At 43.0% G+C, this 14,623-nt stretch overlaps 1 protein-coding gene and 1 long non-coding RNA gene across 6 annotated transcripts in view; one reads left to right on the top strand and one right to left on the bottom strand.

Moving 5' to 3' along the window:
• The window catches only part of PSIP1 (PC4 and SFRS1 interacting protein 1), a 172,293-nt gene extending 160,584 nt beyond the window's left edge, over window positions 1–11,709 (bottom strand). For 3 of the 5 annotated variants that reach the window (XM_033919071.1, XM_033919099.1, XM_033919109.1), the window contains exons 1-2: window positions 11,572–11,709; window positions 10,510–10,645 (exon numbers count right to left, since the gene is read on the bottom strand). In XM_033919071.1, coding sequence (XP_033774962.1) covers window positions 10,510–10,581 — 72 coding nt within the window. In that variant the 5' untranslated portion in view covers window positions 10,582–10,645; window positions 11,572–11,709. Of the gene's footprint in view, window positions 1–10,509; window positions 10,646–11,098; window positions 11,232–11,426; window positions 11,541–11,571 lie in introns of those variants that run through there. The other 2 variants (XM_033919090.1, XM_033919081.1) reach the window with 2 other exon arrangements.
• A 109-nt stretch (window positions 11,710–11,818) lies between these two features.
• LOC117347768 overlaps window positions 11,819–14,623 on the top strand; it is a 43,026-nt gene continuing 40,221 nt past the window's right edge. Inside the window, exon 1 of the long non-coding RNA XR_004536832.1 lies at window positions 11,819–11,930. This is a non-coding gene — a long non-coding RNA (uncharacterized LOC117347768). The remainder of the gene's footprint in view (window positions 11,931–14,623) is intronic.

Raw genomic sequence — 14,623 nt, 5'->3', positions numbered from 1 at the left:
TGCGAGGACTGGCACAAGGTGTAGAAGGGACACTGGGAAACAGCGATCACAATACGATCTGCTTCGACCTGGACACAGGGGTGAAACATCGGTCCAGAACGACGGCCACGGCACTGAATTTCCGTAAAGGGAATTAGGAAGGGATGAGACTCATGATGGGGAAGAAGATTAAGAAGAGGATAAGCAATGTAAAAACGCTAGAGCAAGCTTGGTCCCTTTATTAATTGAAACAATTTTTATTGAACAAGCCAAAAAAATAACAAGTATAACTGTAGATGCAGTACTTCAAGAAAGTATACAACAAGGAGCTCCCAATCCCAAGATCCCCTCCCCCCTTCCCCCACCCAGCACCCAACCCCACACCCCTTATCCCTAACCCTCACTAGAAAAATTAAAACAGGCAAATATAGAAATAGCAGCCAATAGAGGCCAATCAGAAAGAATGCAGAAAAACGTGGTGCATACACACTAAAGAGTAAAACAGCAGCACAAGAACCAAAAAAGAGCAAATATCCCAACCCACCGAATTGAGGAGGTCAGACCGATACCAAAGTAAAATCATACCATTCAGGGCCCTGGTCTCTGATGAGCCCCAAAAGACAATACATATGACCTCCCTCCCCCCACCCAAAATGCATGGTCCCTTTTTAAGGACACAGTCACCGAGGCGCAAAATCTATATATACCGGGTATCAACAAAGGATCCAAGAGGAAAAAGAACAAAGAACTGGCGTGGCTCACTGTAGAGGTGAAGGAAGCGATCAGAGACAAGATAACTTCGTTTAAGGAATGGAAAAGGTCAAAAACAGGCAAAAACTGGAATAAGCACAAACAACATCAACGCAGGTGTCTGGCACGCTGTCTGCCTTCATCACCTGCACTGGAAGCTTGTTCCAATGATCAACCACTCTCTCCATGAAGAAATACTTTCTGGTGTCGCCATGAAATTTTCCGCCCCTGAGTTTCAGCGGGTGCCCTCTTGTGGCCGAGGGTCCCTTGAGAAAGAAAATATCATCTTCCACTTCGACACGTCCCGTGAGGTACTTAAATGTTTCGATCATGTCTCCCCTCTCCCTACGTTCCTCAAGAGTGTAGAGCTGCAATTTGTTCAGTCTCTCTTCGTACGAGAGACCCTTGAGCCCCGAGATCATCCTGGTGGCCGTCCGTTGAACCGATTCAATTCTGCGCACATCTTTACTGTAATGTGGCCTCCAGAATTGCACACAGTACTCCAGATAAGGTCTCATCTATCAGGCCATATGCTGGAAACGAAGACGGGAAACTGGCAGGGTTGACGGTCAGTCTAGAAGAGGTATGCAGGCAGATCAATAGGCTTAAGAGCGATAAATCCCTGGGACCAGATGGCATCCATCTGAGGGTCATCAAGGAATTGGAAGGGGCTATAGCTGAACTGCTTCAACTAATAGCCAATCTGTCAATAAAAACGGGAAAGATTCCAGAAGACTGGAAGATGGCAAATGTTACGCCAATCTTCAAAAAAGGTTCAAGGGGAGATCCGGGAAACTACAGACCGGTGAGTCTGACCTCGGTACCGGGAAAGATGGTAGAGGCGCTGATAAAGGACTGCATCATTGATCACCTTGATGGGTACGGTCTGATGAGGATCAGCCAGCACGATTTCAGCAAAGGCAGATCTTGTTTCATGAATTTGCTGCACTTCTTCGAGGGAGTAAACAGGCAGATAGACAAGGGCAACCTGGTCGACTGTATATCTGGATTTTCAGAAGGCATTCGACGAGGTTCCACATAAACAACTACTTCGGAAAATTGCAAGCCATGGAATCGAGGGTGAAATACTCACGTGGATTAAAAACTGGCTGGCAGATAAGAAACAGAGAGTGGGATAAATGGACAATACTTGGACTGAAAGAGCATCATCAGTGGGGTGCCACAGGGCTCGGTGCTTGGACCCGTGCTCTTCAACATCTTTATAAATGATCTGGACATTGGTACGACTAGTGAGGTGATTAAATGTGCGGATGATATGAAGTTATTCAGAGTAGTGAAGACACAGGGGGATTGCGAAGATCTGCAACGTGACATAATCAAGCTCGACAAATGGGCAGCGATATGGCAAATGAGGTTCAACGTGGATAAGTGTAAAGTGATGCATGTCGGTAACAAAAATCTCGTGCACGAATACAGGATGTCCGGAGCGGTACTTGGAGATACCTCCCAGGAAAGAGACTTGGGAGTTCTGATCGACAAGTCGATGAAGTTGTTCGCGCAATGCACGGTGGTGGCAAAAAGGGTGATCAGAATGCTAAGAATGATAAAGAATGGGATCACGAACAGATTGGAAAAGGTTATCATGCCGCTGTACTGGGCCATGGTGCACCCTCAACTGGAGTACTGCATCCAGCTCTGGTCACTGTACATGAAGGACACAGTACTACTCGAAAGGGTCCAGAGAAGAGCGATTAAAATGGTTAAGGACCTGGAGGAGTTGCCGTACAGTGAGAGATTGGAGAAACTGGGCCTCTTCTCCCTTGAAATGAGGAGACTGAGAGGAGACATGATCGAAACATTAAAAATACTGAAGGGAATAGTCTTAGTAGATAAAGACAGGTTGTTCACCCTCTCCAAGGTAGGGAGAAAGAGAGGGCACTCTCTAAAGTTTAAAGGGTATAGATTCCATACAAATTTAAGGAAGTTCTCCATCCAGAGAGTGATAGAAAATTGGAATGCTCTTCCAGAGTCTGTTATAGAGGAAAACACCCTCCAGGGATTCAAGACAAAGTTGGACAAGTTCCTGCTAAACTGGAGCGTACGCTGGTGAGGATGGACTCATTTAGAGCACTGGTCTTTGACCTAAGGGCCACCGTGTGAGCGGACTGCTGGGCACAATGGACCACTGGTCTGACCCAGCAGCGGCAATTCTTATGTCCTTATCTCAATCTGTATACTTTGGAAGAAAGGCGGGAGAGGAGAGATATGATAGAGACGTTTAAATACCTACGTAATATAAATGTACATGAGTCAAGTTTCTTTCATTTGAAAGGAAACTGCAATGCGAGTGCATAGAATGAAGTTAAGAGGTGATAGGCTCTGGCGTAATCTGAGGAAATACTTTTTTATGGAAAGGGTAGTAGATGTGTGAACAGTCTCCCGGTGGAAACAGAGACTGTGGTCTGAATTCAAGAGGGCCTGAGATAGGCATGTGGGATGTCTCGGAGAGAAGAAGAGATAATGGTTACTGCGAACGGACAGGCTAGATGGGCCTTTTGGCTTTTATCTGCCGTCATGTTTCTAAGAGCTAATTCAAAGAACCAAGCTACAGAAGATACCATCAGTTAGCCTGCAACAGTTTGAAAAACTGAAGGTACCAAGAACATTTTTCAGAAATATGTATTGCAAATTCTCTTTGTTGGTAAGTCACAAGTTACGATAGGTCTGAATGGCTGCAATAAAAGCAGGACCCTAAAAAGGCCAGATAGGAAAATTCTCCATATACAGACTTTGCTAACAGCAAAGACTCCAGCCTTGACAGTAAGCTGAAGTGTTTTGAACATAAGGGATGTCAAGTTGAAAAATGAATAAGATAAATTGATCTTTATTTGTCCTTTAAAAAATCACATCAGAATTCATGTACTAGACTAGTCTTTTCTACCCTAATTAGTTATGCCTTGCACATAAGCACAGATTTAACTTTAGTTTACCATCAACCAACCAATAACAATTTTTTTAAACAAGACATTCAATCAAATTTGCAATTGATCTCCAGGATCAGAATTCACTATGACCAATCAAACATACGTATTAAAATCTGATGGTATTCAACAATAGCCTCTAATGATTTTATCCAAAGAGGATATATAAATTATGAACAAGTGGGCAATAGACTTCAACCCTGCCATACTCCGGGAATGTGTGTGTATGTGGGGGAGAGGGAGAAGACAAACAATGACCCACCAAATAAAATGGCCTGGAAACAGTTTTGAAGCACAATAATGCTCAGCTCTCAAGACCCAAGTCCATCAGACAAGGAAGGGGTAAGTCATAATTACAGTTTCTGATTTTAGGTTTTAATCAATGAGCATGGATAACACACAGTCAGTGCAAACAAAGCAAAAAATACACATTACATACTAGAAAAGCTCTACTTCCACTAGTAATTTGTCATCCTTCTCTTGCCTGGCTTGGGGTATTCCACTCTGTTTTTGTGCATTTTTGCATGCTGCCGATTTCTCAGTTGCACAATTGTATGTACATTTGATTCCACCAGAAAAGACACCCAGCAATGTAACACATGCCACAAAACACTGATAAAACACCAAGAGATCAATATTCAATGGGATTTAACTAAGTAAGAATGCTCCTACCCAATTAAATTGCGTTGACCAAGCCAGAAGCAGAGAGGCCAAAATCCAGTTAATGCCAGGGCTACTTCAAAGTTATCTGGACATTCAGCAACATTCACTGTCGACACTATGATAATTATCAAGGCAAATAGGATCACATAAATAGTCTTAATATCTGCGTACCAGCACTGAATATCACCAGTACTAGGATAACTTCTGGGAGCCACCCATCGTCTCGATATTTGGGGCCAGCACTGACTAACAGGGCAGAAAACAGCTCATAGCAGTCAGTGTTTATGAACATGCTGACCACCATGAGCTGATTTCTTTTTCCTTACTTAGAACATAAGAAATGCCTCCACTGGGTCAAACCAGAGGTCCATCGTGCCCAGCAGTCCGCCCACACGGTGGCCCAACAGGTCTAGGACCTGTGCAGTAGCCCTCTATCTATACCCCTCTATCCCTTTTTCCAGTAGGAAATTGTCCAATCCTTTCTTGAACCCCTGCACCGTACTCTGCCCTATTACACCCTCTGGAAGCGCATTCCAGATGTCCACAACATGCTGGGTAAAGAAAAACTTCCTAGCATAGTTTTCGTTTTGAATCTGTCCCCTTTCAGCTTTTCCGAATGCCCTCTTGTTCTTTTATGTTCTGAAAGTTTGAAGAATCTGTCCCTCTCTACTCTCTCTATGCCCTTCATGATCTTGTAGGTTTCTATCATGTCCCCTCTAAGTCTCCGCTTTTCCAGGGAGAAGAGCCCCAGTCTCTCTAATCTTTCAGTGTATGAAAGGTCTTCCATGCCTTTAATCATTCGTGTCACTCTCCTCTGAACCCTCTCAAGTATTGCCATATCCTTCTTAAGATAAGGTGACCAATACTGGACACAGTACTCCAGGTGCGGGCGCACCATTGCCCGATACAACGGCAGGATGACTTCTTTCGTTCTGGTTGTAATACCCTTCTTGATAATACCCAACATTCTGTTTGCCTTCTTTGAGGAAAATAAAGATCTAAAATTACAAAGAAGCCCTAATCATGATCAAAAATATCAAATGCTGTAGATCAGTGTTCTTCAACCACCGGTCCGTGGACCAGTGCTGGTCCACAGAAATTTTCTGCCAATCCACAGGGCCAGCACGTGCATCAGTCCCAAAACAGTGTTCTTCAACCGCCAGTCCACGGTGCAATCAATGCGGCGTTATCTTCGAGCCAGCTCCCTCTTCCTAACTGATTCAGTGCACAAAGCCACAGGCAGTGGCTCCTACGGGCATCCTGCGCCTGAACCGGAAGCTTTCTCTTTGACATTGCAACATCAGAGGGATGGCTTCCAGATGAGGCACAGGACGTGCAAGGTGCAATTAGTACTATTATGGGGCGGGGTCTGGGGTGGAGATTGGGTAGAGATGGGCGGGGTCTGGCCCACGACTTAGCCCAGTGTTCTTCAACTGCGGGTCCACGGACCGATGCTGGTCCACAGAATAATTCTTTTATTTCTGCCGATCCATAGGTGTAAAAAGGTTGAAAAACACTGTTGTAGATTGTTCTCCTTGACCTATCAGGGTTGACAGGTTACGGGGCAAGCACAAGCGAAGATCACCAAGCAGGCTGACTAGAAGTGTCTCGGTACTGTAGTAGGATTGAAATCCTTGCTGAAATGAATCAAGATCACTGGTGACCTGACAGGGAATCCATACAGCTATGCTTTTTTTTCCCTCCATTTGACAATCTAGACATGAGACTGGCACATTCTAATCTAATCAGAACATTTCTATTCCACTTAACCAATCAGTTCAAAGCAGATTACAATAAAAGTACAGTTCAAATACAGAATGTATTTTCATGGATAAACAAAAATAAATAATACAATCAGGATAGTATAGCTACTTATAAGTATAATGAAAAAGATGTCTTTCTTTTAGAAAGGCATTAAAAGTTAATATTTAATGTTCCTGATTTCACTTGATATCTGGTTCCAAAACTGTGGACTGATGCCACCCAATAATCGCCAATGTGTGATCATTTCACAGTAAGTTGAAGCTGAAGGAAATGTCAACCTAATAGGGACTATGGGCTAGATTCACTAAGCAAACCAATCATGTACCGATCGGTTTGTGACCCCTTTGTGACCTGATTTCCCTCCGACCCGATTCACTAACCTCTCCTCCGATCCAAATTCCAATCCGTGCATTCAAATGAGGGGAAACGGCATGCAAAGTAGGCAGGGACGCGATTCACTAAACAAATCTGGGACACCGACTGGGCTGGCCGATCAACAGAAGAAGCGACTGCTGGGGACCAGTTGCACACGTCCCTGCTGACTCTCCTGCTCCATTGCTGCCCTGAAATCTCCCGTGTTTGTTGGGGGGCGGGGGGCATTTTTTGACAGGTCTGCCTGTCTTTTCATTTTTTCCCCATGGCACAGATATTTTGTATGTGTTACCCATGCAAAATATCTGTTCCAAGACTCCATCAATGGCTGTCTCCTCACAGACCAAAGGAAGATGGATTCATTCCCCCCAAAAAGGTGCATTTTAGTGCTGCATGTTTGGTTAATGTCTGATTTTAGAATTGTTCTATCTTGTAACCTGTAACCTGATATTTGCAAAGATGCATATCAGGTTACAGGGCAGGCAGCACGTGGTTTCCAACAGTCCGTACACTCACTAAGTAAAAACATAAAAAGAGAACAAAACTGACAAAGTCCATAAACAATTTAATGCTACTAAAATCAGTAATGGACTAGCATCTTCAGCGCTGTGAGGTTAGGCTCTGGAAGACTGCATTACTCAAGCACTATGAACTATAGGCCCAATAGAAGTACTAGGGACCCAAAAGAAGCTCTATGGATCCATTTTTGCATTCCAAGGCCCCAAAATATGGAAATGGCCTCCCACAACACCCGCATCAACCAGACACATATAAGTTCAGGAAAATGCTAAAGACTCATCTCTTCAGACCTATAACTCGAAATGCAAAGACATTTCTAAACCAATAATTCAAAATGCAAGACATTCCATTTCTTCAAACCTGTAATTCTTCGTTCATCCCCACTGATTAGAAATCTTGTTCTAAACCACACCGAATCCTTGCCGAAACTTGCAGTATAGAAGAAAATGTATAGTATGGTATTGATACTCAAGACTGTGGAAGGTAGCCCAAGTACCTCCCGCAGTCAGCGGCGAATCTGGAAATTCAATGCCAGGCCATATCTGGTGATCGGCATTGAATTTCTAAGGTTATCCATTGACAAAGCTGGTTAAGCTGCTGGCCTGCTGTTTATGCGGGTCTATCCGGCCGCAGTCTCTCCCTCTCCGTAATTCTTTCTCCTCAAAGTCTCAACCATGTAAACAGCTCCCCAAACTGTAAATTTCCTGGAACTGTCCAGTCATCTTTTTGTAATCCAAAACCCTAAATTGTAATTTTCCTGGAAATGTCCAGCTAGTTTATTTTGTATTCCGCCCAGAACTGCAAGGTACGGGCGGAATAGAAGTCATTAATGTAATGTAATATTGGCGTCTACTGGTTATGTTGCGCAACATAGCCAGTGACCAGGCACTAATAATCAGCAGTCATCTCACAATGAATATAGCACATAGCCATCCAGAAGCCATTCTCAGCTGGTTAAATAATGTTGAATATCAGGCAGTATGTCTCAAGAGATGTAAAGCTGGCATAGGCCCCTAATTATGAAGACTCAGAAGCGTTGTTTTCATAGAATACTAGAGGTAAACCAGCAGAAATCTCAGCTACACTAAAGATTTGGACGTTAATACCCGTACTGGACCCGGCGTGTTAGCACGTAAAGGATACATTTTATAAAATATGTGCATAAATCATGACTCCACCTGACCTAAAGCATGCCCACACAAGGGTTGCATAAAAGCACGCAGCTGTTTGCCACTGCATGCAACATGGGGCAATTTTATAGAAGAATTTTACATATGAAGAAATATGTATGAAATTGCACCTTCTAAATTCAGTTTTATGAACAACAAGAACAATAGAACATGCATCTGTAAAAACGTTACACCGTCTGGGAAAAAAAAGTATCTGGCAGGTTATCGGTAGAAGTTTCCTGAGTTAGTAACCTTGCCAATGTGATAAGGGGCAAACAGGAAACAGCCTTCACTATTAAATCACTTGGTCTCCTAACAGCTAGAAGGTGATTTTTAAATGGCTGTTGTGCAGCCGTCATCTCTGCATATCCCTAATGCTCAATCCAAACTCTTACAGGCTACTAACACACATAAGGGTCTCACGATCAGGGTTCGGATGGGTGGGAGAGATGGAAGGGTCAGCAGGGAGAGGGGGGTGCACAGCAGTGGGGGATGGGAGGGATTAAAAAATGCTCCACGGGGAGATGGGAGGGATATAAGCTGCAAGGGTTCTGCTGCATAAGGGATGGGAATGAGGGAGGGATAGACGTTGCAAAGGACCAGATTCTGCAACAGCCACTGAAAGTTAGGCAACAGTAGCTGCCCTACAGCCACCTAACGTAATTGGTTTAATGTGGTGTGATAATTGGTTGCACCATTAAACCCTAATTAAACCCTCTTTTTTAAAAAATAGCTGCTGCTACGTGGCCTCCGGGCGCATAGTGACACCAAAGCCTAGAAATAGGCTGGCCGCAATTCAGTTAGAACCTGGGCGGTAGAAATGTAGGCCTGTAAAACCTTGGCCTACATTTCCAGTGCCTAGGGACCTTGGGAGCCTCGATTCTGGAAGCAGCGCTTATCTATGATTGACACATGGAAGGCACCACTTACAGATTCAGGTCCAAAATTCTTTTTTTTTTTTTTAATTCTTTATTTTATTAATTTTAATACAATAAACTCAATACAAGACATAAGTAGCATTTAACGTGTTCATAACCTTGATAAACTAATAAAATAAAATAATGCATCTTATCATCCCAACAATTAAAACAGTCCCACTGCCCCCTCCCTCCCCCCCCAGAGACCTGGATTCCCGATTCATAAGTATAGGATAGTGTACAGCTCAAGTCTATCAATAAACCTCTTTTCCCAATTCAATATACCTCTCCCAAATGGCTTTAAACTTTGCCCATTGATTTGTTAAGAGGGCCGATAATCTATATTTTTCACACACTGCTCCCAAACGATCTTTCATATCTCTAATTGTGGGTACATTTGAAGTGCGCCATTGCTGAGCCAATGTCAATCTGGCAGCTATAAATGCCAAATCCACAAGTTTAGATTGGGGGGGGGGGGTATTAAGCCATCTGCTCCTACTCCCAGCAGTGCCCTTAATGCATTCATATTGAGCGAAGTCTGGGTTAGCTTACTCACATAATCAAATACTTGCTCCCAGCACTTCTGAACCTTTTGGCATTCCCACCACATATGATAGAATGTGCCTCTTTCACCACATCCTTTCCAACAAACAGCATTTTTCTCCTTAGTACATTTACCAATTAGAACCTGAGTAATATACCATTGTACTAAAAGTTTAATAGCATTTTCCACACCAAAGTGGCTGCTCTAGCTGTATGGAAAAGATGTAACACAATTGCCCCCCATTCATCCACTGACCATTCCTTCCCCAAATCTTTTTCCCATGCTTTCATATATGATGTTTTTATTCCTTTATCCCCCATTATATAACCAAGAAACACACCCTTTTGCAACTGGTTTCCCTAACCCCTTTTCAAATTCGGATTTCTTTAAAACATCTTTACCCATCTCCTTAGGTCCAAAATTCTTAAGCCTCTTCTGTCAAAACCGATGGGTCTAAGCCTCAAGCATAAAATCCTCTTCTAGTCAAAGTAAAAGCCTCCTCACATCTAGTATACAGATAACTGGTTCAACCACATTATCTGCTCTTATCTGTCAAACACTGCAAAGACTAACCTTTATTTATAACAAGTTATTTGGGTTTTCGGGAACCGTTTTTCTTAAGTTTGGGAGGGGAGCCTAAGCTACTTGATACTTCACGTTTTAGAGCAGTGGTTTCCTAAGTTGGTCCTGGAGGACTCCCTTGCCAGTCAGGTTTTCAGAATCTCCACAATGACTATGCATGAAAGAAATCTGCATATAACGGAGATGGTGTATGTAAATCAAGTTCAGGCATAGTCATTGTGGATATCCCAAAAACCTGACTGGCAAGGAGTACTCCGGGACCGAATTGGGAAACACTGTTTTAGAGGGATTAAACATGCATTACCTACCCTGGCTGGCCAATGTGGATAACCTTTCATCTTAGCAAAAATCAGGTCACCAGGTTTAAAATCGTGTGCCATGTTGACAGCCGTGAACCAGAACTACTCCCACTCTCCTGAGAACCAAGGCTGGGTCCACTCTGCCCTGTGGGAAAAGAAAAGCACATACCTCAGTCCTAGCCCAGAGAGGAACACCAACCACATACAAAAAGACACAATGGACTAAAATGAGAACTACTCTAGTCTGTTCAGAAATGATACCGAGCCAACTAGCAAAAACTCCCTTCAGCACCAACAGTGGGTTATTTTCCATATGTCAAAAAAGTAAGGTGAAAAAGAAGATGCCACCCTCGCCCTTCAGTCCAGGTGCAAAAGAACATCATGATGCTGCAGCTTCTTGCCCAGGGATTTACTTATTTGGGATTTAATTCCGTCTTGCTAAAAGTACCCAAAGCACTTGCATTCAGGTGCAGTAAATATTTGCTCCACTCAAAAAGAAAACGAAAGGTAAAAACAAAAAAGAGATGGACCCATGGGTGGCTAAGAAGCCCAGTTCTTACTCAAACTAAATGGCCCCACCCCCGTTTCCGGTGTTTACCCATAGAGCGAAAGTAAAAGCGCAGGGAGAGATGTACTGTTCACACCAGCTCGTTCCTCTGGCTAAAGCCAAATAGACTGAAGGGGTTTTCCCGTTTTGTGTCTCTGAAAAAAAATGCGTAGTACATCTGGCCTGGGCACGGACAACCTCAGGCGCGTCCACGCCCCCTTCTAAAAAAATAACACGCACAGTCGTAAAGTGTGTACATTTGTAGAGGAGAAGGAAGACCCCACCCCAGCATACTCTGGTGCTACTAATAAAGCCCCCCCGGGCTGTGTGTAGGTGGGAGGAGGAGCCGAAGATGCAGATGTTACGTGCAAGCACTAACCTAAAGCACGAACAAATAAAAGCAGATACCATGGACAAGGAGGATAAAAAAAGAAAAGAAGCAAGAACAATGCACTATGTGCAAGCGGTAGCTGCAAAATGTCACAGCGTTCGCCGTTCCCCTCTCTCCCTTCTCGCGCCCTTACCTGCTGTCGCTGCTGTTTCTGTTGCTGCAAAGCCAGGGCCGCGCGCTCACTCTCCCGCGCTACCCTCCGGAAGCTTCCACCTCCACGGAAGGGGAGAAGGGTATCTAGCGCTCCAATCCTTCTCTGCCTGATCCCTCCTCTGACTCTACTAAACGTTTTTCCTCCTACTTTCGTGTGAAAAAAGAAGAGAAGACGCCAGTTCCGTTTACTCTTCAGATCTAGGAACTTTTCACCCTCATGCTAAGAGACATCGTCTACGTTTCCTCCTCCTCCTGCAGACGTTTGGGATGGTGCAGTCCAACCTGCCTCCTCCTATCCAGTACAAAGCGGGCCACTGCAGTTTTGCACTGTGCTTTAAGGTATTACATTATGTTAAGGGACAGGGTATACAGACACCCAGATGCGTTCTTTTATTGACTAGGACAGGCTTAGACATTTGTGATAGTTATTTTAATTGTGGACTTTTTATAGGTATAAAGAAAAAAAAAAAAAAAAAAACAAAGGAAATAAGGTGATACCTTTTTTTATTGGACTGAAAACATTTTATGATGAACGTTCGAAGGTAACTCTTTTTATGCAACCAATGGGATAGAATATAAGAATAGCTCCACTGGGTCAGACCAATGATCTAGCAAGCACAGTAGCCCGTTCTCATGGTGGCCAATCCAGGTCACTAGTACCTGGCCAAAACCCAAGGTGTAGCAATATTCCATGCTACCCATACAGGGCAAGCAGTGGCTTCCCACATGTCTTTCTTAATAACAGACTATGGACTTTAACTCCAGGAACTTGGCCAAACCTTTCTGAAAACCAGCTACGCTATTCACTCTTACTACAACCTCTGGCAATGCGTTCCAGAGCTTAACTATTCTCTGAGTGGAAAAAAAAAGTCCTCCAATTGGTTTTAAAAGTATTTACTTGTAACTTCATCAAGTGTCCCCTAGTCTTTGTAATTTTTGACGGAGTGAAAAAATCAATTCATTTGTACCCGTTCTACTCCACTCAGGATTTTGTAGACTTCAATCATATCTTCCCTCAGCCGTCTCTTTTCCATGCTGAAGAACCCTAACCGCTTTAGTCTTTCTTCATACGGCTAATTATAAATTAGTGCAATGAGACAGAAACCTTTACCTCCTTTATAACTGACGTGGCAGAGAGAAAGCCCCGGTGGGGAAGGCCGCGAAGCAGCCTATTCAGAGCTGTTGCCACTGCTGTTTTAGAGGCTATGGAGTAGGAGGTATGTCAGACTCACGGTGGGAGGGTCGGTGGGGTTCCGCTGCACAGAGGGAAGGGACGGAGGGATAGAAAGACGCTGCGGAGGGAGGGATAGAAAGACGCTGCAGAGGGAAGGTCTATTTAGAGCGCTGCTGCTCTTTTTAGAGGCCTCAGAGCTGCTGCACAAGGGAGAGATGATTGTTGTACATGAAAAAAAAAAAAAAGACATTCCCTAAAAATAAGCCCTTGTTCGTTTTTTGGAGCACAAATTAATATAAGACCCTGTCTTATTTTCAGGGAAACACGGTAGGTACCCAAGCTGTTTCCCTAATCGTGCAGAATTTACTATCCTGATGTTTGTATTTGAGGCAACGGAAAGTTAGATTACAAGAAGTAGCAGTGATTTCAATCTTGTTTTTCTGGTTCTCAGGTCTTATCCCCATAATATAAAAATTTCTAGTTGATTTGTTCTATTTCTTAAAAAAAAAAAAAAAAAGATGATTTGGGATTTAATATAGAAATGGCAAATAATGATCCCATATTCACCAATGCCAAGGTTGGCAGTGAGATTGAAACACAAACATATTTAATATGCTGTATTTGGAACATAATCCTGGAGAAGATTGAATTTTATATTGCTTGGCAAATGAAACAAGTAATACAAAATGATATACAGTATTATCTTTTTTTTTTAATAGTTACATAGTAAATATCAGCAGATAAAGACCAGCACTCTATGCTTCCCCCCCTCCCCATGCTTCTTCTCCTTTTTTTTCTTTTAATATTCTCATCCTTTGTACTTTTATTCTTGACTAGATTGTAAGCTCTTTTGAGCAGGGACTGTCTCTTCTGTGTTTTGATGTACAGTGCTGCATATGTCTAGTAGCACTATAGAAATGATTAGTACAGTAGACTCTCAGTTAACCAGCACCCATGGGGATTGGTAGATGCCAAATAAATGTAGTTTCTGGTTCCTTGAGAGTTACTATTAAAAATAGGCCTAACTAATACTGTACCCTATACCATACAATATACTCTGAATTGACTTAATATTAATATTGAAATAAGTAAATAAAAGCAAATTAAAGACAAATAAAAACAAAAAAAACTGCTTTGTGAACACAGTGTGCAATTTTAGTTAAATGGCAGTCTAAACTTTTCAACTTGGAGAACTTCAATAACATAATTTTTTTAACTTCAAGTAACTTAGAAAAAAAAAACCACACTCATACACACTGGTCTGAGTCACTCTCTCTATCATCCCCCTACCTCCACTTGTAGGTCCAGCATTTCTTCCTCCTTTTCAACCTCCTATCTGGTCTGGGTCACTTTCTATCTCCCCCTTCTCTCCCCTTCTCCCACATATGGGTCCAGCATCCATCTGGTCCAGCATCCATGTCCCTTCTTCCCTCCACCCCACACTTTTGGTCCACCTTCCTCCCCAACACCTTGTATCTGCCCTCCCTATATGCGGATCTTGGCTCTGATGGATCCCCCTCACCCTGTAGAGCCAGTATTTCTTCCTTTGAATGATGTTGAGTCTTTTATGTCCTTGATGAAATTCAGCCTCCAAAACTGGATAGGACGTGAGATGCTGATGTATCAAAGTCTAGGTATCATAGACAATACGCCGAAACCTTCTGCCCAATGTGTGGTGGTGGCCAAAAAAGCAAACAGGATGCTAGGAATTATTAGGAAAAGGATGGTAAATAAGACCAAGAATATTATAATGCCTCTGTATCGCTCCATGATGTGACTTCACCTTGAGTATTGTGTTCAGTTCTGGTCACTGTAATCTCAAAAAAGAGACAGCAGAAATAGAAAAGGTTCTAAACAA

This window comes from Geotrypetes seraphini, chromosome 1 (genome assembly GCF_902459505.1).
Source record: "Geotrypetes seraphini chromosome 1, aGeoSer1.1, whole genome shotgun sequence".
In the NCBI taxonomy this organism is placed as follows: domain Eukaryota; kingdom Metazoa; phylum Chordata; class Amphibia; order Gymnophiona; family Dermophiidae; genus Geotrypetes; species Geotrypetes seraphini.
The sequence above is the reverse complement of the archived record's forward strand: the minus strand, read 5'-3'. Positions and strand labels throughout refer to the sequence as shown.